The sequence below is a fragment of the Episyrphus balteatus genome, chromosome 1 (genome assembly GCF_945859705.1).
Source record: "Episyrphus balteatus chromosome 1, idEpiBalt1.1, whole genome shotgun sequence".
NCBI lineage: Eukaryota > Metazoa > Arthropoda > Insecta > Diptera > Syrphidae > Episyrphus > Episyrphus balteatus.
This window is the reverse complement of record NC_079134.1, coordinates 48,695,185-48,721,871: the sequence shown is the minus strand read 5'-3', so window position 1 is coordinate 48,721,871 and position 26,687 is coordinate 48,695,185. Positions and strand designations below refer to the sequence as shown.

Below are 26,687 nucleotides of genomic sequence, written 5' to 3'. Positions count from 1 at the left end.
ACAACTGGCACTAAAAAATTAAACCTTGGCAATATAATGCCAACATTAAAATCTGCCATGAATTGAAGTCGTGTAAATGCATGAACATAAAAATTAAGAACCACAGAAATGTTGGATAGAGAGATTAGATGAAAATGCAGACATCTTCACAAATGCAGATTATAATAAGATTATGCCGAAGACGAACACATGTTCGTCTTCATCAATGCCTCTCTCCTTCATACGTACGGATTGTACGTATTGTACATATGTATCCCCCTTTAATTTTCTGCATGCAGACGTACATATAATGTAAATCCAGCATAAATCCGGCATTCGTGTAGAAGCAGACTATGTCAGCTATTACATGATGCCTCAAGAGGCGCGCCTCTTTTCAAAACTAATGAGTGCAAAAGAGAAAGAAGATAAAACAAAAAATTATCCGACCGGAGAGTCGTGGGCCAAAATTTTGAGACTCTTTTTTGACGTTTCTTTTTCCACTCTTTCTTTTTTCAACATTCCCTTTCATTCCTTTTTGCTTCTTGGTGGAATACAACAACAACAATACTTAAATTAAAAGAGAAATGTCAAATTTGAGTCTTTGACTCAAGAGGCGTCGTGTAATAGTAGGCGCCTCACAGAATGATTATCAAAAGAAAATTCGAAAAAAGAGTCAAGCCTCTTGAGCCTTCATGTAATAGTTGACTATGCAGATTTGGAAGTGCAGAACAATGTATATCCACCCTTAACATCACTCCTCGTCTAAACATCGCATAATTTTACTACCCCGAACTCCTAGATGTCGCCTAAAATCCCATTTCTCTCCCATTTCCACACATCATGGCAACGCTGATTTCTTCGATTTGTATTGATCAAAAAAGTGACGTTTCCGAAAGACGATTCGATAAAAAATTTTCCTTCTTTTCGGGAAAAACTTATTTTAATATTTTCCACAATATTAAATAGGCTTTTCCATAACTCACATAATAGCAAATATATAATATTCTGTGTGCATGCTATTGTTTAAATAAGAAGTGAGTTTTAATTTAAAAAAAAATTAAATGAAATCTAGAAAAATATAAAAGAAAAAAAAATTCGTCTGTGCCAATTTTTTTTTTTCTTCACTTCGGGGTTACCTCGGATGGGTGATAAAAATTTTATCGACTTTTCCACAAAACTCCCTCGATAAATTTTTTTTTTCGTACTATACTACACTATATTGTGCGTGGAATTTTGATTTTTTTCTCTCTATTTTTATTCATTTTATCAATTTGAAAGAATTCATTCAAATTTTATAGTAAAAATGAAAACTTTATGTATTTATTGATTTTTTGAGTGAACTTATTTGTGTTCTTTCCAATTTGAATTTTTTACTTAAGAAAATCTACCTACATTTTCTTCTCTTGGTCTTATATAGATTGCAATTTGAAAGAAAAGAAAAAAAAATAGATATAACATTCTACATTGAAATTGGGTAGTCAATAGAAGAGATTTTTCAAATCTATAAGAAGGGAAAAAAAAAATACTACCACAAGTCTCACAAAAGTCGGTTGGAATTCATTATTGAGACACACACAATTCGAATTCGGAGTCGCAATCTGAAGAAGCGGCACAAAGCTATTCTCCCCAACTCTCCGGAGCGGAAGTGAATAGTTGACGACCGACTTTATAGCAATCCCACATCACTCACAAATCAAATACCCCTTAGTCTCGAAATCGAGAGTAGAAAAGACAGGGGGAGAACAAGAACTTGCTAAAGAGAAATGAGTGCTGCTGTTGACCCGTGGGTAATAACCCAACGGGAAAAAGTCAAATATCAGGAGCAATTTAAGGCATTGCAACCACAAAATGGGTATGTGACCGGTACCCAGGCAAAAGGTTTCTTTTTGCAATCACAATTGCCACCGCTTATCTTGGGTCAAATATGGTAAGTTAAATTATTATTATATTTTTTTAAATATATTTTGTTGTATCTGATGTAATTGAAAGTTAAAGAATACGCCCATTTAAGTCAAACGGCTTGTTCTTAGCTTTTTGTTATCACAAAAAAAGAAAGACTTACTTCTTATGAAAATTGAGATTAAGGGCAGTTTCAATTAAAAAACCCCCTCGAAGAAGAAGGAGAGTGGTGACATTGACGTTCAGTTCATATGAAATATAACTTACAAATTAAGGGGTACACACATAACTAACCTTTTTAGTTTTGTGATATTTTTTTAATGGTACATGTGTGTGGATTGTATAGTAGGAGTAGCGGGTGAAGGCGACTCTTTTTCTTACTAGTATTTTTTTTTTTGAGTTTTCGTTTCGTTTTGATTTATTTATTTTTTTTTATTCTATGAGGTTGAGATACTTAAGTTGTTCTTTCAATTTTTACAAGGGAAAAATGTTTTTTTTTATGAATTGATGAAAGTCGTCGGATGTGAGTACATATACTTGTAATAAGAATGTTATCCTTGTGATGATTATTATATTTGTTGAACAAGTTAACGATGACTTTTTTTTTTATTTTTATATAGAATTAGTCTTTTATTAGAATTTAAAGTTTTTAAACTACAAAACAGAAAGTACTTAACATTAGATAATCTTTTTTTTTGAAAAGTTTTCAACATTTTCAATGCAAAAAAAAAAGTAAGTCTATCTATAAATAATTTAATGTTATGATATTTTTATGACATTTTCACTAGTTAGTGCCGACAGAACATACATATACATGCAAAAGAACATATTTATGACGCTTAAGTAGGGATGCAACATCGTTAAAAAAAACATCGATGTTTGAATACATCGATGTTTTATTTACAACATCGATGTTAAAAAAACATCGGTTCTATCTTCGATACATCGATGTTTTCCCGATGTATTTTTGTTGGACATAAATACGTTCTACTGTATCTAAAGAACAAAATATTTATGTCTTATCTGTTTAAAACCCAAAAACCTAAGTTGAATTAAATTTTTAGGTACCACAAAACAGAAAAATTTATCAACAAAATGAAACATATTTTCTTAATACGATTTTCGTTTATATTTATATATAAATACCATCAATTCTAATCAAATGGAATCAATTTTTTTAACGTTCAGAGCTCTGAACGTAACTCACAAGCATGTCAATAATGGTCGCCATAGGCGTACACACCATTGGGCCAAGCGGGGCGGTGCCCCGAGGCCCCAACTGACGCTAGGGCCCTGACTGGAGACAATGCAGAGAAGGAAACTGTTATTATAAATAAAGTAGAAAAAATATTACCTCAGGGACCTCAAAAAATGCTACTAAAATAATCTAAGCCACCAACAAATCATACTTCTGGGGCCCCCAAAAAAAGAGAAAGGCGTATACATATCCTTTTTAAAAAAAATGTCGAAATGGCCCCTTAAAAGTAATATTGTCCCGGAGCCCCGGCAACTCAACGTACGCCTCTGATGGTCGCGTTCTGATTTCTGAACACACAGAAACAGTCTTTTGAATGAAAACATTAAAAAAAAACTTTGAAGCTTTGAACACTAGACAAAAAAGATTGAGTTTGAGAGTTCAAGTTCTGTTATTATGCAAAAAAAGAAAAACGAGTAACAAAATGAACGATGTCGATGTTTTGCAGATTTAACATCGATGTATCGACTTAAGAAACATCGATGTATACATCGATGTTTTTAACAAAAACATCGATGTTTTGAAAACATCGATGTATCGTTTGCATCCCTACGCTTAAGTGGATAAGTATTTTTTGTTGTTGTTCTTATTAAAGAGCAAGACTAACTTTGAAATTAGAATAATACCACAAGTAAATTGATAAACAAATCGATTTTAATTTTTTTTTGTAGAAAGACTAACAAATATGTAGGTATCTAAGAATAAACGATTGTAAAAAATGAAAAAAAAAAATTAGATAAAAAAACGGAATGATATTAAGAAATAGAAATTCTTTTTAAATGAGCAATCAATCACAATGTACTTACATAGGTATTTGACAAAATGTAGATATACATACATACCTATAGGCAGGTGAAAATGTAATATAATTTGACCAAATAAAAAAGTATTTGAAACATAAAGAAATATTGAACACGAGGGGTGACATAAAAAATTGGTATTGATAGAGACACATTAAGGGAATTTAACTGAACTCGAAGATATACACTTCATACTTCATATCAAATTATCATTCATAGATACCTTTTAAGCTGCCTGGAGTCGACCCTCTTTGCATTGCGTTGATTAAAACCCAGGTTAAGTTAGAACCCAGGTTAAGTTAGAACCCAGGTTAAGTAAAAAAAAAAGGTTTTCACAATGTTCAGTACATTTTCTTGAGATCTATCACATTTTCTTGACATACATTTCAAGAAAATGTACTTTTTGTATACAACCCATCGTTCTAAAGTCCTAACTTTGTCAAGAAATTAAAGTAAAACAAATTTGCAATCGCATTTAAAATTGAAAAAAAAGATCAAAATGGGCTTAAAAAATACATACATACCTACCTTGAAATATTTTTCCTGTTTTTTTTTCTTGTTTTGGATTTTACTATTTTTGTTTTGTTCTTATTTAAAAAGCTCCAATTGATTATCTTTCACTTCAAATGAAACCTAACAAAATAAGTTTAGAAAACTAAAACGATTGACCAAGTCAATACCAATACAATTTTTTAAAATTTTTTTTCAGTTTCAAACTTTATTTTTATTTATTTTTTTTTTTATTTAGTTCTTCCTTGCTCAGCTAAAAAAATATATACTTTTCTCTTGACGTTTTTTAGTACTTTAAATTTTTATCGATATAAGATATTTCAATAGTGGACTTACAGTATAACGGACTTTTTGACCTTTAAATTAAATGGGGAAGAATAAAGTTCAACATATTTTTTTTTAAATCATGTTTCACTGCGTTTGAAACATCAAAAAAATAAGTTACTTGACTTTTTAATATATTTTTTTAGAAAAAAAGACTTACAAAAAGTATGAACATCGAAATTTAAGAATTCTAGATTTTCAACTAACCGCACCTTTGTTAAGATTTTTGATTGAAATCTCAATTAATACAGTTTTGTTCCTTTATAAATAGCGCAACATTTTTTTTACTATGCCAATTCGAAAATAAAAAAACAAAAATAAAATCACTCCACCCTAGTAAACATTGATGTGGTTGACATTGCAACAAAGTCGTTAATTTAATACTTTTTTTAGTTAAGTTTTTAAATATGAGCGCAAAAATAGCAGAACCGTTCAATTTTATATAAGCTGGCAATTCATTAATTAATTTTTCAATCAATTATTGGACTTTTTTAAAATGAAAAGTCGATCGATAGCGAATGCTCTCGATATAGTGATTTTCCTCGAATATTTAGCATTCGTTATACTGGACGTCCACTGTACATACGTACTCCGAAAATTTACAATCCTGAAATAGAAATATCTATGTATAAAACATGTGCTGTAATAAAATAAATTAAATATTATCCCTACATTAATGTGTAGCCTGACCAATTCTAAGTCAGCAATAGAAATTGAATACGTTATTTAGTCTAAGTATCTATAAATTTACCTTACTGTGTACATATTTATAAAAAAAATCTCAATAAAGTTACTACTACCACTACTCCGAAAATTTACAGGCAAACAACATTTTTTTTATTTCAACCATTGCAAAAATATGTTACTTTCTTCAAAAAACAATTTAAGAAAAAAGACATTCAGACCTTTTCACAACCTACATTTTATAAACTCTACAATATAAAAAAAAATTAATGTTTTTTGTACATGATTTGCATTTTTCTAAATCGAAGCAGATTTTTTTTTATGAAAATTTGTTTACAAATACCCAAAATTTAAACAATTTCAACTAACGCTAAGAAATTAGAATCGTGTTGAGAGTTTATTTTCTTGACTCGATACGACCTCTTTCCACTGATTCGAGCCCACATATGTAAAACTAGGACGCGATGATTTCAATATTCAAGTGTACATTTTAACCAATTTTTGATATTCTTGAAACTAGCCTAAAACTGCAAAGTTATATCTTCGTAGTAATACTACTTGTTTAAAGTGGGTGGGTGGAAATTTCGCAACAAGTTCTGATTTTGACATTAAAAAACATTAATAACTTTAACCACCTAATACGGAGAGAATCGATTTTGCATAAGTTCATAAATGTTTGACTCCAAATGGAAATGGGGATAATATTCGTGAAATTTTATTTTGTATACATTACTTAAAAGTTAGAAATTTCAAAACTGTTAACAAAACTACATCGATAACCAAAGGCAATAGTGAATTCAAGGGATGACGGTTGTTAGTACAAAAACCGGTTTTCGGTTTTTCCGGTTTTTTCCTTAAACCGGCCGGTTTTAAACAGCGTCAAAAAACCGGTTTTCGTTTTTTTTGCTTGATTTAATAACAAAAAAAAAATTAACTTAATTTTTCAACCAAAAAAAAACTTTTCGAAGAAAATCCCTAAGCAAAGCTTTTTTTTAGTTTGATTTCGTTCTTAACTCACTCTTAGTAGGAGTTTTGAGGAATTTTTTAAGCTGAATATCAATGAAAATTTATAATAATATGGTTAGTTGAGAGAGGGAATGAAAGTTTTGAGGGTTTTTAGTTTTTTGTCTTGTCGGGTCTTTTTTTGTTCGACTTTTTTTTCAGCAGGTTTTTTCGGTTTTTTTAGCAAAAACCGGTTGAAACCGGGAGAACAAAAAAACCGGTTGACCGAAGCAAAAAAACCGAAACCGGTTTAAATCGGCCCATCACTAGAGAAATCTGCTATTGCAAATAAGAAACTCAGAAATCTTAATCAAACAAAATCTAGCTGAATTAATGTTGAAAAAAATATAAGAATTAAATTTCAACTTTTAAGGCGCATTTTAAGACAAAATAAATCGAAAAAAATCTCTTAAATGTACAAAACTAATAATACCCCTTTTTCATAAATGTTTTACCATCAATAATTTCCAATCGCTTTTCGATGTCATTTATAGAATGATCATATTTGTCAAATAAACTTTCTTTGACTCGGTTTTTATGAAGAATTTAATGTGACAGCATCTAACAATGAACCTAAATATATGAACATTAGGGTGGCTCTTATCTAGGACATGCAGCTTAAAGCCGACATTCGGTTGGAAATTTTAAAAAAACAATTGACCTAATTTTTTGAGATATTTATTTTACTTCCTTCCTCTCCCGGATTCAACGTGAAATTTTCATGTCAAACGTTTCCTTTGATTTTTTAGGTCTTTTTTTATATGGGGTATTCCATTTGACTCGAGAATTTTACCGGGCGAATAATTTTAAATCATTTAGAACTAATTGATTTCCACCCACCGGTAAATTTTGGAATAAAAATCCAAAAAAATATGCATATGTATCAATTTCAGCAGAATTTTACCACAATCCAATAAATAATACTAACTGATATTTTCTACACTGATTATAATTTCGAATGACAATGAAAGAAATTTGCTGCAAAATATTGAGCATAATACATACAATTAGAAAATGTAAATGTGAACAAAAAAAAATACAAAAAGACAAAGACAACAACAAACAAAACTTAGTTTTTGAAATTGTTTCTTAACTTTATAAAAAAGAAGTTAACAAACTTTTTATTCATGGGCAAATTTTGCTTTTTAATATCTTATTATATCCTTAAACACAATTATGTGTGATTGTAACTTAAGTCAATACTTCTGTATTTTCTTCTAAACAGGGCTCTTGCCGATACCGATTCCGATGGAAAGATGAATATCAATGAATTCAGCATAGCATGTAAGCTAATTTATTTGAAGCTTCGTGGGCTCGAAATCCCAAAAGCCCTTCCACCAACTTTGTTGGCATCTTTGTCATCAGCTGTTGGCACTCCATCAATAACACCCACTGGTAGTTTGAGCCCCATGGACCAAGTGAAATCAGTTGCCACTCCGATACCCATTCAAGGAGCAGTAGTAATGCCGCAAGTAGCACCAGTAGCTGCAATGCCAACTGTAATGCCAGTTATGGCTCCACCAGGAATGACTCCAATTGTTCCCGGAGTTCCAGTTGTACCTGGAGTCTTGCCAGCCATGATACCAGGGCAAGGAGTTATTCCAACTAATATGCATGTCGCCGCAGGAATGCCAATAGCACAACAACAAATTCCACCACTTATTGCACCAGCACCTGGTGTACCTCGTGGAATTGTACCAGTGGGAGCTGCACCACAAATAATTCCAGGCAAAATTACGTCGCCACCCACCGCAGACGCCAGCGTATTGCCAGCACCACCAACACCTCCACAAAGCAATCCACCATCTAGACACATGTCAATATCTGAGAGAGCACCATCAATTGAGTCACCGTAAGTTTTTAAAACCAATAAAAAAAATACTGATAATAATATCCAACAATCTTAATTAATTACAGACAAGTTGATTGGGCCATCAAAGGACCAGCTAAACTTAAATACACTCAAGTCTTCAATTCTACAGATCGTTCACGTTCTGGCTTCTTGACCGGCGTTCAAGCACGTGGCATTTTAGTACAGAGTAAATTATCTCAAGCAGTTCTCGCTCAAATATGGACCCTATCCGATTTAGATTGTGATGGTCGTCTTAGTTGTGAAGAATTTATTCTAGCTATGTATTTGTGTGACAAAGCAATGTCTGGCGAAAAGATTCCAGTTACTCTGCCACCAGATCTGATTCCGCCAAGTTTCAGAAAAGTCACTTCAAGACATGGCTCCATATCGGGATCCAGGCAGGGATCTTTGCCTGGATCACGGCATGCTTCGATTTCTTCTCAAGGAGCTGTTGATGCTGATCCACTGGCTGGACTACCACAAAGTAAGTTAAATTATTTTATTATTTTATAGCTATGTTACCTATTTATTATTAGCCGTGTGATACTGAACAGATCATTGTATTTTTTTGCTTTACAAAGAAAGCAGAATTTTGGTTTGTTATTGTAACGCTAAAAAATAAAATTATTTAATCTGAATCACAAGGAAAATAAAACACGGCTATTAACAAAATACAAGCTAAACTAAAAACTAAAAAAAGATTGCACGTACTTCTTAAATCTGAGATTAATTTAAAGATGATCACTTAAAACTAAAATTATAGCATAAGTACAAAATTAGGAGAGTAAAGTGTATAGGCCTAGCAGAAGGGTAATTTAGAAAAGCTTATTTTAAAGCGTAAATACTTATACTGAAATGTAAAAAAAAATGTTATTATTGGATTTTAATTGAACAAGGACAACCTGGTGATCTATTTAGTCCGCCTCTGGAAATAAGGCCAAACAAAAAATGAAATAAAGCCCCAAATTGAGTTATTTTTTTATAATAATATTATGGCCCAGTGAAATAAGGTCCCAACGAAATGAAAAAATGTCCCAAAAATAAATTAAATTATGCCACCACTTGTTTTGACTTTTTTTTTTAAATGAAACCCCAATATCGTACTGCAAACCATCAGGGAGAAACAGGCGGTACTTTACCAGCTCTGGATTTAAACAAAACTTTTTGTGAAAGACAGTTTAGTTTAGCATTTTCATGCAAATTTTGGAAAATTATATAAGGCCCTAAATTGTTTTAAAAATGAAATGAAATTAAGCCCCAAAATTGTTGGGGTCTAAAAGCCCTATGCTCAAACCAAATTTAAGGGTTTATAAGTTCTACATACAACCTTATGTTACAGTTAACGCAGATGAAAAAGTAGGGAACAAGAGTTTATGTTCAACATAAATATTTATTTCCTGAGGTTTCGATGGTGATTGCCATCTTCTTCAGGGGATAATTGTCAACAATTATTTTTTAATTTCAACATTTTTTAAACAAAACATACATATTAAACATATTTGTTGAGTCTATTGAATTTTGAAAATTTATTTAACACTTCGAAATGAAGTTTAGTCTGGCATTTTTCCTCCCCAAGTTATTATTATACATATTTAAGTTTCGTTTCAGTAAATGGCCTTCATTTTATTGGGGCTTTATTTCATAATTAAATTATGTAAAAAAAAAAATAAATAAATGAAAATATCAACCAACGCATCGGAAACGAAATCATAAAAAAAAAATTTAAACTATACTAGAAAGCCTGCATTTCGCATTAACTTAACCGACAAAAAATTATCTCATTTTCTGCACTTTAACAAAAACAACAGTTTTAGAAATTTTTTCTTTCGTGGTATGTCTTATATTTGCGAAATAAGCCTGTTGTCTGTTCTAATTTTTTTAATTTCTTATTCTTATATTTGCGAAATAAGCCTTTTGTCTGTTCTCATTTTTTTTAAATCGTTGGTATCTATTCTATAATTTTGTCTCCAGATCTGTGAAGTCATGACCACAATTATAACGATCATTATATGTTAAGTAAATTTTTTTATTAATACAAAACTGAGCAAATAATTAAACTCTCGATCTTGAAGTGTGGTCTGCAAGAGTTACATATATTATTATTTTTTTTTAATATGCATCCCCAAAACATAAAAAAAAACTTGTACATCTACTTTCTTGCAGCATCATTTGAAGACAAGCGCAAAGAGAACTTTGACAAGGGTCAAGCTGAATTAGAACGTCGACGCAAGTTGCTAATGGAGCAACAAAGAAAAGAACATGAAGAGCGTGAGCGAAAAGAACGTGAAGAAATTGAAAAAAGAGAAAAAGCTCGCTTGGAAGCCGAGAAGAAACAACAAGAAGAACTCGAACGACAATTACAAAAACAACGTGAAATCGAAATGGAAAAAGAAGAGCAACGTAAAAGAACTCTTGAAGCTAAAGAAGCTGCACGAAAGTAATTAAATTTATATTCATAAAATTTGTTTACTTAATTTCTAACTTTTTTTTTTATTTTTCAAAAGGGAACTTGAGAAGCAACGTCAACAAGAATGGGAACAACAACGAATTGCTGAAATGCAAGCACAAAAAGAACGTGAGCAAGAAAAAGTTCTTAAACAAAAAGCTCACAATCAAACACTAAATGTTGAACTGAGCACTTTAAATGAAAAGGTTTGGATTAAATGTAATTTTTAAACCTCACTGACCTTTACCATTTTTAGATTAAAGATTTATCACAGAAAATATGTGATACACGAGCTGGTGTTACAAATGTAAAATCTATAATCGATGGCATGCGTTCAACTAGAGATACACAAATGTCTGAAATGAGTCAGCTTAAGGCCAGAATAAAAGAGCAGAATCAAAAGTTGTTGCAACTCACCCAAGAAAGAGCTAAATGGGATGCTAAGACTAAATCAGGACAATACACAGAGGCAGCACATCAAGAACAAATGAATGCTGCCTTTGCTAATAAACAGGTAAACTGGTCTTAACTCTTGCTGTAATTGAATATAAGTTAAATAACACTTTTTTTTTTTCAATTTAACAGATTAATATTAAAGCATTAAAAGGAAAACTCGAAAATATTTGCCAGGAAATTGAGTCCAAAAAGGAAGATATCAATTCCAATGATATTCAACTAACAGAAACAAAGGCTGAGCTGAAAGAATTAATAACAAAGTTCGAGGAATTGTACGCTAATTATGATAAACAGCGAAACCAAGTGCTCGAAATGAAGCACAATAAACGCAATGAAACATATTCAACATCAAATGCATGGGAAGCAGCACCAACATCTGCATGGGGTGCTACCGAAACCATTCCAGAGCCAGCTGTTGTTTCTGATGTTGATACATCAGCACCAGCTCCGGAAGGATTTGTCAAATATCGTGCAATTTATGAATTTAGTGCTCGAAATACGGATGAGATTTCATTTGTACCCGGTGACATTGTACTGGTGCCGCTGGAACAGAATGCCGAACCTGGATGGTTAGCTGGGGAAATTAATGGACACACCGGCTGGTTCCCAGAAACTTATGTGGAAAAGCTTGATATTGTCGAAACATCTGCCCCTATTTCTAGTTATAATGCTCAGGATACATTTAATGACAATAACCAACAGTTTAGGTAAGATAATTAATATATCGTCGGCGGAATGCAAAATTTATCTAAGTCACAAAAAAGCAAATTTTATGGGGGACGATTTTGTAAATTGATTTAAAGCGATATTTTTATGTTCGTCGGTAGTTCAAGTTATGGTTTTTATAGAGTTTGTTCTTTTTTTTTAATAATTCATACAAATTTACTTCATTAGTAAATACATACTATTTTTTAATATTATTAAAAAATAAAAACCCAAAATTGGACATAGAACAATTCCTATAATACAAGTAAGCACTTTTTTAAATAAAAAAGTGGACTTAGAAAAAAATATGGGACTTAGAACAATCAAGAATACTCGGGTCTCATTTTAAAAGGCTACTTACCTGTTTTTATTGTTCGAGCAGGTTAGTTGCTAGGCAGGTATTACTCTGAGTCCATCTAAGGTTGGTTTTCTTTAAAGCGTCCTGCTTTAGCATAAGTTTACCTTTAGCGATAGGTATTTCTATATTGTTCCTTTCTGGTTGTAGAGGAGTGATTGTTCCTTGTTTGGAGAGTTCGTCCGCCCTACAGTTGCCTGGAATGTCTCTATGTACCCATTCAGGTAGGCCTTAAAACTTCTGATACAAACAAATGCAAAAGCACCAGCACTCAGTTGGCCTGAAAAATGAAACAATACAAAACCGAGAGGCTTGCCACCGATTTTTAGGTCTACCCGGCGAACACCGCAGGCCTTTGGTCTCTTTGTTATATCTGCATTTTTAAGGTTTATCAAGTGTACCTATACAAAAGGTATTAAGTAAGAAAAAATAGGAAAAGGGTTGGTGTTGAATCACCAAAACTCATAATCCAAAAATGAAAATCTCCAAAGCCAAAATCCCCAAATTACGGTTGTTGCTATAATTTTGTTTTGCTGTTGCGTGGAACCTTTATGATTTTAAAATTGTCGTGTTTGGTTCAAAATTAACTTTGATTAACAGTGCTTTTTTCATTTTAGGATCGTTTTTTTTTTTTGCTCATTGGAAATCTACAATTTGTACAAAGTGGTAGAAAAAATTATTTATTTCAGATTTTGTCCAATTCAGTTTGCCAGCTACAAAATTGTTTGAAATTGTCATTAGAGATACTCTTAGATCAAATAGAGAATTCGATTTAAATTGTAGAATGTATAGATCCAATTCAAATGGATATAGACCATTTCTGAATGTTCTATATTGAAACTATGGAAAATTGTTCTATCACATACAAAAATGTCTCTTTGAACAATTTAGAATGAATTCCACTTGAAAAATTTGGCGCTTAATTTTTTAAACAAAAACTGCATCATTATATCATTTTTGGTAAAAAGTGGATTTGAAACAATTTTGCTTACCGCCGACGATATAATACAACTTTTAGAACATTATTAATATTTTTTTGGTTTATAGTAACTATATTGATCCTGCCTCAACGACAATACCAGAACCAGAAGAGATTAAAGCCGAAGAGCCATCTGTTGAAACTTTTAACGGCGATGTAGAATATTACATTGCAGCGTATCCTTATGAATCTGCCGAAGCTGGAGATTTAAGCTTCACAGCTGGTGAAATGATAATTGTGACGAAAAAGGAAGGCGATTGGTGGACAGGGACAATAGGCAGCAGAACAGGAATGTTCCCATCGAATTATGTACAAAAGGCTGACGTTGGAACGACTGCAGCAGTTACACCTGCTGCGGCGGCAACCATTGATTCCTACAATGAAGAACAACAAATGGTAAATTAAACATTTAAAATTTATTTTTTTGTTTTAATTAAAAAAAAAAAACTGTTCTTGTGTTTTGTGTTTTTATTAAAAACCAATTTTATGCGTGTGCCTACTAAGCCTCTGCATTTATCAGAAACTACTAAAACCAACCATTTTCTAAGCAAAAACCCCTTGTTTTTCCTGTTATCACTTTTTTCTACCATTTAGGATAATAACGTAAATGGTAATGCTCAAGCTGAACCTCTAACAGAAATTCCAGAAGAGCCAGTACAACAACACAAAATAACCAGCGAGGTGCAGCAATATTCTGAACAAAATGATTTAGATTCGAAGCAAACACCTGCTACTGTTGCTGCTGCTGCTACAACTCATGATGCTATTGATGAGTCCCGGACACAAGAGGAACTTGATACGGAGGTCTCTCAGATTAATACACAGCAAAAGAGTATTGAACATTCGGATTCGTTCAGTCGGCCCATGTCAAGAACATCATCCATGACACCTGTAATTTTTTCAAAAACCAAACAACTTAGTAGCTTGAAATATTAATTTTTTTCTCTAACTTTAACATTTTCCATCTTGAACTAATTTATGCTCATTTGCCTTCATTTTGTTTTTTAAATTTTTGTTTGCTCCTTTTTCCTTTTGTAATTGCTTTTTCTATTCAAACCACTCGTCAATTTTTGTATTAACTTAAACAAATCATATTCATCTACAGGGAATGCGAGCCAAACGAGGTGAAATTGCACAAGTTATTGCTCCATATGAAGCAACAAGTAGTGAGCAGCTCTCATTGCAAAGGGGCCAGCTTATTATGGTGCGCAAAAAAACCGACTCCGGCTGGTGGGAGGGTGAATTACAAGCTAAGGGACGACGACGCCAAATCGGATGGTTCCCAGCGTCTTATGTCAAAATTCTTCAAGGTGGACGCAACAGTGGACGCAACACACCTGTCTCTGGTAGTCGCGTTGAAATGGCTGAAACTATTTTAGGTACATTTTCTTTGAAGAACACTTAACTGAGAATCCTTACTGAAAACCTTTAATTCTCTTCTTTAGACAAAGTCATAGCCTTGTATGCTTATAAAGCCCAAAATGATGACGAGCTTTCATTTGACAAAGATGACATAATAAGTGTATTGGGTCGAGATGAGCCCGATTGGTGGCGCGGTGAATTGAATGGATTGTCTGGATTGTTCCCCAGCAATTATGTTGGACCATTTGTTTCATCGGGTAAGAAGGATGCCAAATAGTGTTTTTGTTATATCATATTTAAAAAAAAATAAGTCTGTCCATTTTCTAAAAAAAAAAACTAAATTTTATGCGTGATATTATTGTATTGTTAAAAAATTCACAATATCTCTTATTTTCTCAACTATTAATTTGTCCATGATTTAGTTTTTTCTGCTTTATTATTATTTTTTTTATTATTGGTTTTAAATCATGTTGTACATTTTTGTTTTCCCCTTTGTGAGAAAATCATTTAATTAGTTTGTTCCAAGCATTCCTTAAAGTAATATTAAAATTTGTATCTATAATAATAAATAAACAAAAAAAACTCATAACAATTAAGACGTGACATTTAAAAAAAAAAATTGCGAATTATGTAAAAAAAAATTATAAAAATAATTTATACTCTTTTTTTTTTAAATTAATGTTTTTTTTTTAGTTTTAGATTGCAATGAATTGTTATTTTTTTTTCATATATATTTTTTTTTTAAGTTTAAAATACATATATTTTTGTGAAATATATATAAATATAAATAGCTAAAATATAATAAAAGAATTATCTAATTATTTTTGTTTATGGTTTTGAATTTTTTATTTTATTGTTTAAATTGTTCTTGATTTTGCCTGATTTTGTGTGAGTGATTTATGTACATATTTTTTGGGGTTATTGATTTTTTGAAGTACAAGTATGTAATTTAAAAAGATAATTTTTAATGTCGAACTAGAAGAAAATATAACTGAAAACAGAATAGGTGATAGTCATTTGGATCAACAATGCCATTGCAAATGTTCTTAAATGCAACGTTAAACTGTTCAAATAGCTCTATCATTAGCCAGTTACTTCCAGTTTTGCACGCCTAGTTGGGAGACGGTACCAAAAATCGCTCGAAGAATTTTTCTATCGAAACAATCCAAAGCGTTTTCATCTACCTTCATCAAAGTCCTTACCTCTGAACCATATAGTAAGAGTCTTATATATGGACATTTTATTTGCTGATTTAAACGATTTGATGATATCACTCTTAAAAAAAATATATAATTTTACAAAGCAAATTATTGTTAACGTTACTGTTTGTAAAACTGCGTATTCGTCAAATTACGATTGTGTAAAACGAGTATCGTCAAAAAGTAACTATACTTGTATTGAGTTGAAGAATGCCTTTAGCTTCAGTGTAATTTACTTCAGTTTCGTTTATTTGCCGCAAGTTTCCTATTACGTAATATACCCCTAGAATTTGAACGATTATCGTAATTTGTAATACGCCCCAGGATTTTAGTGAATTTCAAAGGTTTTCTATTTATTTCATTAAAAAAAAATGTTACACATACGCCACCCTAGGAGTTTATTTTCGTAAAATGCAAATTTTTAAATGGAAGAAAATTGTTTAAAAATGTAAAAAGAAGCAACATTTTGGCCGAATTCATTAATGGAGTAATGCTTTTGCATCAAAAATAATTCTGGTGCAAGGGAAGTGATGCGTTGTGTAAAGCGTTGTTGCATGTTTAAAACCTTAATTAAATGAATTTTCCATAACATTTCTTTTTATTTTCCTATGAATATGAGTAAACGCGCTGCCGACTGTGGGAACTTTTGATTCTTTAATATGAAAAAATTATGCAGCTGGGGAAAATTGATTGCTTCTAGCACATACCTACCTATAGTAAGAGTAGGTACTTCAAATCGGGATTTACGGGATATTTTAAAATTTCTGAGGTTGCAAACATTTTTAGTACGAGAAAAATTGGTTAAATTTTTCGCCTTTTTTTCAAAAAAGTTATATACTTTAGAAAGACGATATTAAACTTTGAAAAAATTCAGATTTTTCCAAATGTGTTTAAGTCATCCATGGGTGAAAAAATCTAGCATTTTAGAATTGCTTTTTTCCTCATTTTCTCTATTTTAAAACATATTTAAACTAGAACGTTATTTTGAGTTATTGTTTAATTTTTTTTTTATAATCAAATCCAGCAAGGTACTTTGTATTAAACAGAGAGCTGGGAGCAGATTTTTTGCGTTAGAGGTAACTGATTCATTTTAATTTTAGAATAAGTCCTAGTCATGGTGATGACGAAAACGAACGTCTGCCAGCATGTATCGGCGCTTTTGCAAGGAAAAAGTGCATCAAAAGTACACTTTTTCTGATGATTGATGATGATCCTTAAACAAATATTTTTCGTGCGTGAATTTTGTCACAATTTTGCTTTTATTGGACTCAGAAAATTATATCTGATCTCTAATTTATAAGGTTCCAATTTTCTGTCTCTGACTCCTTACTTAAAACCTAATATATGTAGATAATGTAAGTAAGGGAATTTCTGAGAACTTTGTAAAGGCTGGAATTTCGTATCGATGATAATTTTTAAAAAAATTATTTTTTTATTTCATTTTATTTTTAGAATTATTCTATTAAGTGTCTTTCGATATTATACATATGGTGTACTAGGATGTATCTGCAATATTATGCTGACCATCTATTTTTGTTTCTTCTTTTCTTTTGGATTTGGATAAATTTCTACCAGAAATTAAAAACATTTTTATGTTTTTTTGTTTTATAATTTTATTTTTACAATTCCAGGTTAGAAAAAATAAAAAGTATAAATAAATTTAATCTCATTTTTAAATTAAAATATTTTTCTCACTGTTTCAGGTAACGTATAACGAGTATATGGTTAAAAAAAGGTATTAATTAAACAGCAGCGTATAAAAATTGAATTCATAATGTTGTTACTGTAGTAAATTGAAAATAATAAATACATATTAAGAAACAAAAAATTAAATAAAACAAAAAACAAAATAATTACATACATTAGAGTTTAGTTAACGAAACTTTGCGTAGATTATTCCAAATCGTTTTATTTTTTAAGTTAAAGATTATATAGTTTCGTTAAAAAAATAAATAAACACTAAAATGATGTTCGAAAAAAAAGAAAAAAAAATGTTTTTAAAACGTAGATCAATTTTTTATGTTTAATTTATAAAGAAAAATAAAAAAAAGTTATATTTACAGTTTCTTATTTAAAAAAAAAAAAACAAATATTAAAATTAAAAACAAAAAATTAACTAAAAGTATTAAAATATGAAACAATTAAAAAATATAATAATGTATTAGATATCTCCACATTTCTGTTTATCAAAATTAATATAAAAAACTTTAAAAGAATTTTCGGGTTCTTTGAATTGTAAAACATTCTAAATTGGTCTTATTGTGTATGAAACCGAATTATGTACATGTTAAAACATTAAAAAATGGCATGTCTACTTAAATGTATTCAGTAAATTACCTAACACTAAAAAACCATTTCCATAATCCTACATATTAAGAATTCCGCACAATTAAAGTTAAGATCAATAATTCTTTTTGAGCTTGATATAATTTAAGCCTGCTTTTCCAAAAAGGTATTTTTTGGTTTTTTTTTTAGTTTGATTCAATACAAGAAGTTTATGGTAAACTTTGATCGTTTTGCTTCTTAGGATTGATTATTATATGTGATTTTCTACTAACAGACCATTTGCAATAACGAATAAAGAGGACATAAATACTTTATAAAAAGGGAATGCACTCTTAAAAATGGTTTAAAACTTTGTTCAAATACAGCTGCGATATGTCGCAGGGTTCAAAGTAAAACTTATTTAGCCACGCAAGCTGTTAAACGCTGCTTTTTATAAGAAATTAAACATGTTAAGCTTTGCTAGCCGACAGCGTTCGTTACCAATTACGATCACACTTTAACGTATTGACGCTAAATGTCTCTATCTTTTTCGACTGATTAAATAAAGACAGCAATAGTCAAAACGTTAACGAAAGATCGGAATCGTATCCCGTAATTCCATTTTCCAGACTAATTCCTAATAAGTTTTTGTATGCATTTGATGAATAATTGAAGAAATTATTTGAATAAAAAAGGATTAATGCTAAATTAGTTAAAAAGACGGCAAAGTACCTACTGTCCTGTAGTACAAATATTGAAGTGGACGCAGTAACAAAAACGGACTGTCTACGTCTAGTGTCTACTCTAAAGGAGGGCGGATGGTCACCGCATCTATAGCTGACTCGTACAATCGCTTAGGATATTTAACTAGGTTTTGAAAATGCAGGAACTTAGCTGCCGCTTCAAAGACTCAATATTTCAGCTGGCCAATCATCCGGTAGTATGAAATCGGTTAGGTTTTTTTTTTTTAGCTATTGTTGATTGGTTTTTGCTTTATAATCTGTAGCAAATTTTTTATTGGAATGTTCATTTCTTGTTTGCAAGAGACTTAACAACGCTATTCAAAGCAGTGGTTAAGAACATTTTTCTAGATACTTGATAACTTTTTAACAAAAATGGAGGGCGGAGTCCTCACGCAACGTGGACGGCCGAATCTTTGACGGCTATGGAGTACCAGTTCCAATATCTTTGAATAACTTAATAAAAAAGCATACAATCCACGGGTTAAATAACGGCTTACATTTAAAGAGTGAAACTAGAGGTTGAGTTAAGAAAATTGCATTTAAAATCGTATTTGTGTCGACTAATTAGTAACACTCTGTACTACAGTCTTATTCATCTATGCGTTGTGTACAATTGTTGGAAGATAGTGATATTTTCGTCAAAGTGAATACTATGAATCCTTTTAATAACTCTTGTGTAACGTACTCGCTGTTTTAATACAAGCTCCCTGCTTACCAAGGCTTAGAAGGGTTCGGCCAGTTGGAGTAAATCTGTGTATAACATACTCGCTGCACTACTGACTTACTAATTAATAAGAAAGGCCTTTTTTTTAACGCATTAAGTTGTCCATTGATTATTATATAGGAATCATACACAAGTGCTGTGACGGTGAGTTGAGGCTGCGGTATCTTGGGAACGTAGGAGCCTTTTAGCCTCACAGCACAAGTGCTTGAATTTAACAGTAGTAGATGCAGCGTAACAGCATTTGTGTATGATTCCTTTAGAATCAAATGGCGTCAAAAAAGCTTGTGAGCACCTAGCCCAACAGTATCTTACTTATGTATGTGTTTGCAAACACCAAATGTTTTACCTCAAATCTAGGTGAATATGCTACTGATTTTCAAAATTGGGCAATTTAAAAGCGTTGTTCAAGTGTGAGTTTGTCAATGAGTGTTTATGCCTGGTGCTCACACACTTTTTTTTAAGCAAGACACCGCATCAATAAAGCTGCGGTAACCGAGCGGTGTTTTTTCCCGCAGCGTCACCGCAAAGAGTATATGCATTCTCAATTTTTTCGAAACATAAGGCAGCCATTTTATTCTTACAGAAATCACACCAAGACGGTGATGCTGCGATGAGATGATACTGTGCTGACCCAGCAGTGTTTAAGCAATCTGCGAGTCATCACACAGTCTATTTTACTGTGAGTAATGTAAGAGTCAAATTACAGCGGCATCATGCGTAAGAAAACCAAGGGTGCACCAGACTTTATAGACCGAGAACTGGTAGCAGATTTTTTGAATGAGATACAACCGATTCATACCCAAATGAGATAGATAATGGAATGTCGATTTATAGCAAAGCAAGAATGAGTTATCGTAGATCATAATGGGAATTTCCCTTAGTAATATCTAAAAAAAAAAAAACAAACGCCTATTACATTAACCCTAAGAAAAACGAGTACAGTAAGCTAAAACATAAACAAGTTATTACTTATGAGCTTCAGTAAATTTGTTAAAAATCAAATATAAAAAAAAATAACTAACTTTAATTGCCGAAAATTAAAATTAAGATTTCAAAAAAAAGGTTTGCAAAAAAATTTAAATTAATATTGCCGTGTAATCTTTAATTTGTGCTAATAAAACATTTAACAAAGCCGATTTTTATTTTTTTTTTTTTAAATATTCCCTTATTCAAAATTCCAATACCTCTCTCTCTCTCTCCTTATTATGATAGTTTAGATGGGAAAAATCAATTAATAAACATTAAACATATACAAATAATTATAATTTCAAAAAAGTTCATAAAATACACAGATTTCATCATAAAACATGTATAAATGTCAAAATTAAATAAAAACTAAATAAAAAAAAAATTAATATGAATTTATTTGATTTATGTGTCTTGATATAGAAAACAAAAATTAATAAGAAAAATTCAAAAAAATATGTATAAAATATTTATATTATCAGTGCATATGTGTGTATCATAATTTTCCCCAAAATTAAACAAAAATAAAATATTTAAATAATATAATAATATATCATACCAATATTATATCATAAATAAATAAAAAAAAAAACAAGTATTATTCATGAAAATTTAAAAATTTGCAGTTTCATATTTAACATGTGTTTTGTGTATTTGTAAATATGATCATTCGAATGTAAAAAACAAAAATACATTTTGACGAATGAAAAAAAAAATAATAAAACATCGTCAATTTTTTACTAATAAATGTTTCAAAACTAAAATTTACATCATAGATGTTTTGCGCACACGATGATTAATAAATTATGAGTATTGGAATATAACTAGGACCATTAACTCAAATAAAATATTAAATTTATCTTCAAAAAAGAAGAATTAAAACGAACTCTTGACATATTTACAAATACACATTATTATTGTTTATCAATTTTATATATATGTATGAAGAAAATAAAAAAAAAAAAATAAAACTTAAATAAATAAATGAATTGACGTATTAAATGTGTTATTTATTACCTACATTAAATTATATATATATATACATACGTTATTATGAACAATTATAATTTAGACATGAACATTGTAATTGGTTATAAAAAAAAATTAAATAAAATCGAATAAAAAATATCAATATACAAAATAAAACATACAACACAAATATAAAATAAGAATTAAAACAAGAAATTATTGTTAATGTATTTAAAAAATAAAAAAAAATAAATAATAAACAAAAATTGTTTTGTAAATAGGATAATAAAGTATACATTTACTGAAATAAATAAATTTATTATTTTGCTTTTGATGTTTATTTTTTATTGATTTAACTGATGTACATTATTTAATTACCTTGTTTTATATTTTTCATTTTTTTTTTTAATATATCAATAATATTTTATTATTATTTAATGTTTTTTTTTTTTGTATTTGTATATAATAAAACAATAACAAAATTTGACCGTTCACAAAGAAAATCCATGTGTATTTAAATATTGCGTCGCCTTATAATCGTAATAATCTCCAATAAATATTAAATATAAATATATAAATGTGTATAAGAAAATCGCTTTTAATTGTAATATATTAATAATGATTATTTGATTAATAAACATTTAACAAAATTAAGACATTACATCACATTTTGTCATTTAAAATGCCTTTTTCTGACAATTCTGCGACGCTTATTTATTCTAAATTGAAGGTCAAGAAAAATCGCTGAATAACAATACGAAATAACGTTTATATATATACTTCTTATAAAATATCATTTTATTATACAAAAGAAAAACCAATCTCATTTGTTTATTTTCATTTTTTTTAATTCATAAATTAATATTTTTACAATTTCTATGTATTTATGTCTATAAGATGCCTTCAAACGCTTATGATATTTCTATCTCTGTTTAAAAAAAAAAAATAAAAATTTTAAGTTCTATGTTTCGTTCTCTGAAATGTTATTAAATTAGAAAAAAAAAAATAAAACTGTTTAAAATGAAATAAAACTTACAAAAAAAAAAACATAGTCTTCGTTATCTTCTTGCTAGAATAAAACTATATATATATATACAATTATATCATTAAACATTAAATACAAACAAAACAAAAAAATACATGTATTAATTGAAATAAATAAAAAAAAAGAAAACAAAAAAAAAAATAATGCAAATTAATACTTAAAGAAATACGATGCAATAAATGTAAACAAATTTAAATGAATGGTGTTTTATTTCATGAGTTTACTACATGATATGGCAGGAAAAAATATGGCAGTATATCTTGCAAGAAATTACCCACCTTAATTTTGTGTTCAAAAATAGCGCCAGCGAAAAGATTAAACATTTTATGTAAAAAAAAAGTACGTATACGCCGTAGTGTCCACAAGTTTGTTTGGCTAATACAAAAAAAATAGTGCTTTGGTTTGAAAGAATTCAAGCTCGATTTTGTATAAAAGAGCCAGTGAATAACAACGACATAATTTTTAGCATAAATAATAGCACAGTCTACCACTTTATCTTTTTTTTTTTTTTATAAGGAATATCTGTAAGCCATTTATTATATTTGCATGATTGATGAAGGAGGTTGAATCCTACTTTTTGCAGAACAAACCAAGTTGATAGTGATTGAAAAAAAAGGAATAAATTCTGCTTTGAGGTTTATGACCAGGAAACGGATTTTCCTAACTTTGCCTTTTTCTGCGTTATCGTAGGAGAGTATAGACTTTTTAAACACGATCCATTTCCCCCTGATTCCAAATATGCTTTTAAATTTGCTTTTTTTACTTATCAGTGCCTTTTTGTCCGTTTTGGCAATTTTATTTTTTGTATGCCTTTTTTAAGTTTATATATTGCTTTTTTAAATCGAAAAAATCTAAATTTCTATATAATTATAGCTTAAAATTTATAGTTCATTTCAGTTGAGATTATTTCGCTTTAAAATATGGCCGTAAAATAATCTTAAGATATCAAATTTGCTTGAACTGAACACATTAGAAAAAGAAATTATAGGAAGATTGAGTAGGTACCTTGTTTTCTAAATTAAATTTCTTATTTTTCTCAATCATTAAAATAAATTTTTGAATTTTGGTGGACCTTAAAACCGAAATTTTCGAAAGCTTGCGAAAATCATAGTTTTGATAGATTGTGAAGGTACTTATTTACTTTTATTTAAATTTTTTTTTTCAAAGGAAACTATCAACGAAAATGAATTAATGAAAATTCACTACTGTTTTCAACTACAATGAGGGAATAAAAATAGTTAAACAAATAAATCCTGTAATAATGGCGACATCAACTCCAGACTTTCCGAAAACATTGAAGTGAATAACTTCGACAGTAAGTGATTTCATACAATATTTTCAACTTGCTTTACAAGTATGTACTAATCTTTATATCAAGCTCTTTTTTCTTTTTATTTAATGAGTGCCTTTTTTTGCCTTTTATTTGATTTATATTTGTTTTTTTTTGAATTTTTAAAGTCATAAAAATCCTTTCTCTGTATGACTTTACAATGAATTAATGATAATGCTGGTAACTAAAAAACAATCGTTGTCCGAGTAAAAAAGAAGTTCCCCCGAACCACAGCTATCTACTCCGAATGTAAGAATTGGATGCAAATAACACAGCAACCAGACCTCTTCGAAACGTTTGGTTTTCAGTTACAAATAGAGCTTAAAGAGATCTTTCTTTTGATATCCCAATCAATAAATTTTGAGGAATTTTTATTAAATGCATTTTTTTCGAAAGTCTTAAAAAAATAATTTTTTAATGTTTTTACCTAAATGCATAGACCTGTTCACTGTGAATTCATATCTGTAAACCAAAACTTTCCTCGAGACCTTGGTCTACAGATCGTCCCGTTTCTACGTGAACCTCGTAACTACACTATGTGGTCTGTTTTCTCCGTGTACGTTTTTGGTGAAATTCGTTTTTTTTGTATAACAACACTGGTAGAAGCTCACAGAGTATGGAGAGCAAAGTATTAATGCCAAAATTATACATCTAACATATTTAAACGTTAATTCTTTTTCCTCCCAACTACTCTCTTGTGTTTAGTTTTCGATGAGAACCACGTAACTACATTTTTAGGTTTCTGTTGCCAAGCAAAATGCTAAGCTAATCTTGAAAGTACCGTAATCCCGATTTAAGTAAGGGGCATTGTTTTTACATCAATATATTTTGGTCTTAGATGAGACAACTGGTGAATTTAAGGTAGTGGAAAACGAAACTCAAGACAATTATCCTACAACAGACAACTCAGGCTTGATCCTTGATGATCAAACCGGCTTGTTTATTGAAAAAAAAAAAAACGATTATCCAAATTCTATTCCATCGGACTTATCAAGTACTCGGCAGTCCTCTACGAGGTCTAGCTCTGAAGTTTCCAGCAGCTCTGATCCCCAAAACCTGGAACTCGATGAAAATTATGGTCTCATTAGTAAAAGAAGAAGGAAGAAAGGGCGGGGAAGACCAGACAAACAAATTTAGTAATATAAGCACGAAAAGAAGGTAAACAGTACTTTAGTTCCACAACAATAAGAGGTAAGAAAATTGGGGTTCAAAAAGGAGAAAAACGTAGACTCAAACCCTGGTTGTTATTCTAATAAGTGCCAAACGAGCAAGTTTTTTAAATGTAATGAAATAACTGAATCACAAAGGAAGGAAATTTTTGACTGTTTTTGGAAAAATATGTATGTCTTGGAAGGAACGTAAGATCATGATTGGAGCACTCATAGAAAAACGGCCTATACATCGCCTGCTACAAGTAATATTAACTCCAGACGAAATGTGACTTTGAAATATAAGTTAAAAATTGAAAATGAAACTGTGCCAGTATGTAAAAAAATGTTTTTAAATACATTTTGTTTGGGAGAATGGACAGTTCGGAACTGGGTTTTAGAAATTAATGATTCTGGTTTTAATGCCCAAATTAAAAAGTCTACAAAAAAAGCATCCCCGATGAACTTAAAAAAAAGAGAACATGTTAATAATTTTTTAACACAACTGCCAAAACTTGAATCGCATTACAGTATTTCGATTTTAATTACACATCTTTTAAAGATGTTTATAGGATGTATGAACAGTTTTTAATAGATAAAAATATCCCAAAAACGAAGAGTCATCTTTTTTACTTTTTTTTTTTAAATGGCGCATTCTTTAAACATTGGTTAGTATAAACCCAAAAAAGATCAGTGCGATGTATGCTTCAGTTTTAAGAATGGGAACATTGACCAAGATAAATACAATGAGCACATTAACTCGAAAAATAAAGCTAGGTTAGAAAAAGATACCGACAAAGAAAAGGTCTTAAAGGGTGAAATAAACGCATACACTTTAGATGTACAATCTGTTCCTTTCATAGCTGCGTCTGCAACATACTTCAAGAAAAAACTTTCAGTACATCAGTTATACATTTTTTAATTTAAAAACTTCGGAGGTTCATTGCTATGTATGGCGCGAAGGAGAAGGTGGAATGAATTCGAATGTTTTTGCATCGTGTGTTTCCCATGTCTTGGAACATTTTTGTGACCTGAGCGTTCCAGCAGTTTTGTTTAGTGATGGATGTAGCGCAAAAAAAAGTAAATGTAAATTTGGCTAATCTTCTTCAGTTCATGTCGACAAAACATAATACTACAATTTACCAAAAGTATTTACAAGATGGACACACCCAGATGGAATGTGATTCTGTCCACTCAACCATCGAAAGAAAAAAAAAAATCAAAAGAGATGTACGTTCCTGCTGATTTTGTAAGAATCATAACAAAAGCAAGAAAACACCCTCAACCATACAAAGTGACGTACTTAGACCATTCTTTAAAATCTAATCCAAAATAAACTTTCATAAATCCATTAGACCTGGCATTAAAATGGGTGATCCCAAGGTAAATGACATCAAATGTGTAAAATATGATCCAACCCGTATGTATTACAAGCTTGACTTTGAGAATGATTGGAAATTATATCCACAAAAGAAAGCGAAAGTAGATATTTCAAAAATTTTTTTGAAACCTTTATATGAAAATTTGCAGAGATTGAAAAAATACATCTTAAAGACTATCACAGCTTCTATGAAAATCTTAAGTTTATTTCTGATAATGAATAGATTTGTTTAATTTACCAACCATACGTTACTATTAAGTTCCTACTATTATAATATGGGTTGACAGATGAAAAACACATATAACTTTT

General features: G+C 30.3%; 1 protein-coding gene across 3 annotated transcripts; it reads left to right on the top strand.

The window, feature by feature from the left end:
- The first annotated feature begins 851 nt into the window (after window positions 1–851).
- Window positions 852–20,472, top strand: LOC129919576 (intersectin-1). 3 transcript variants are annotated; one of them, XM_056000518.1, is made up of 13 exons: window positions 852–1,013; window positions 1,397–1,906; window positions 7,679–8,305; window positions 8,371–8,789; window positions 10,469–10,742; window positions 10,810–10,957; window positions 11,008–11,265; window positions 11,337–11,914; window positions 13,315–13,642; window positions 13,841–14,137; window positions 14,352–14,625; window positions 14,692–14,865; window positions 17,511–20,472. In XM_056000518.1, exons 2-13 carry the CDS (start codon window positions 1,743–1,745, stop codon window positions 17,519–17,521), a joined length of 3,552 nt encoding a protein of 1,183 aa, XP_055856493.1. In that variant the 5' UTR covers window positions 852–1,013; window positions 1,397–1,742; the 3' UTR covers window positions 17,522–20,472. The 3 variants fall into 3 exon arrangements, with proteins under 3 accessions (XP_055856493.1, XP_055856485.1, XP_055856502.1); XM_056000510.1 differs by lacking the exon at window positions 17,511–20,472 and having other exon boundaries at window positions 14,692–15,226; XM_056000527.1 differs by lacking the exons at window positions 13,841–14,137; window positions 17,511–20,472 and having other exon boundaries at window positions 14,692–15,227.
- Window positions 20,473–26,687: the final 6,215 nt, after the last annotated feature.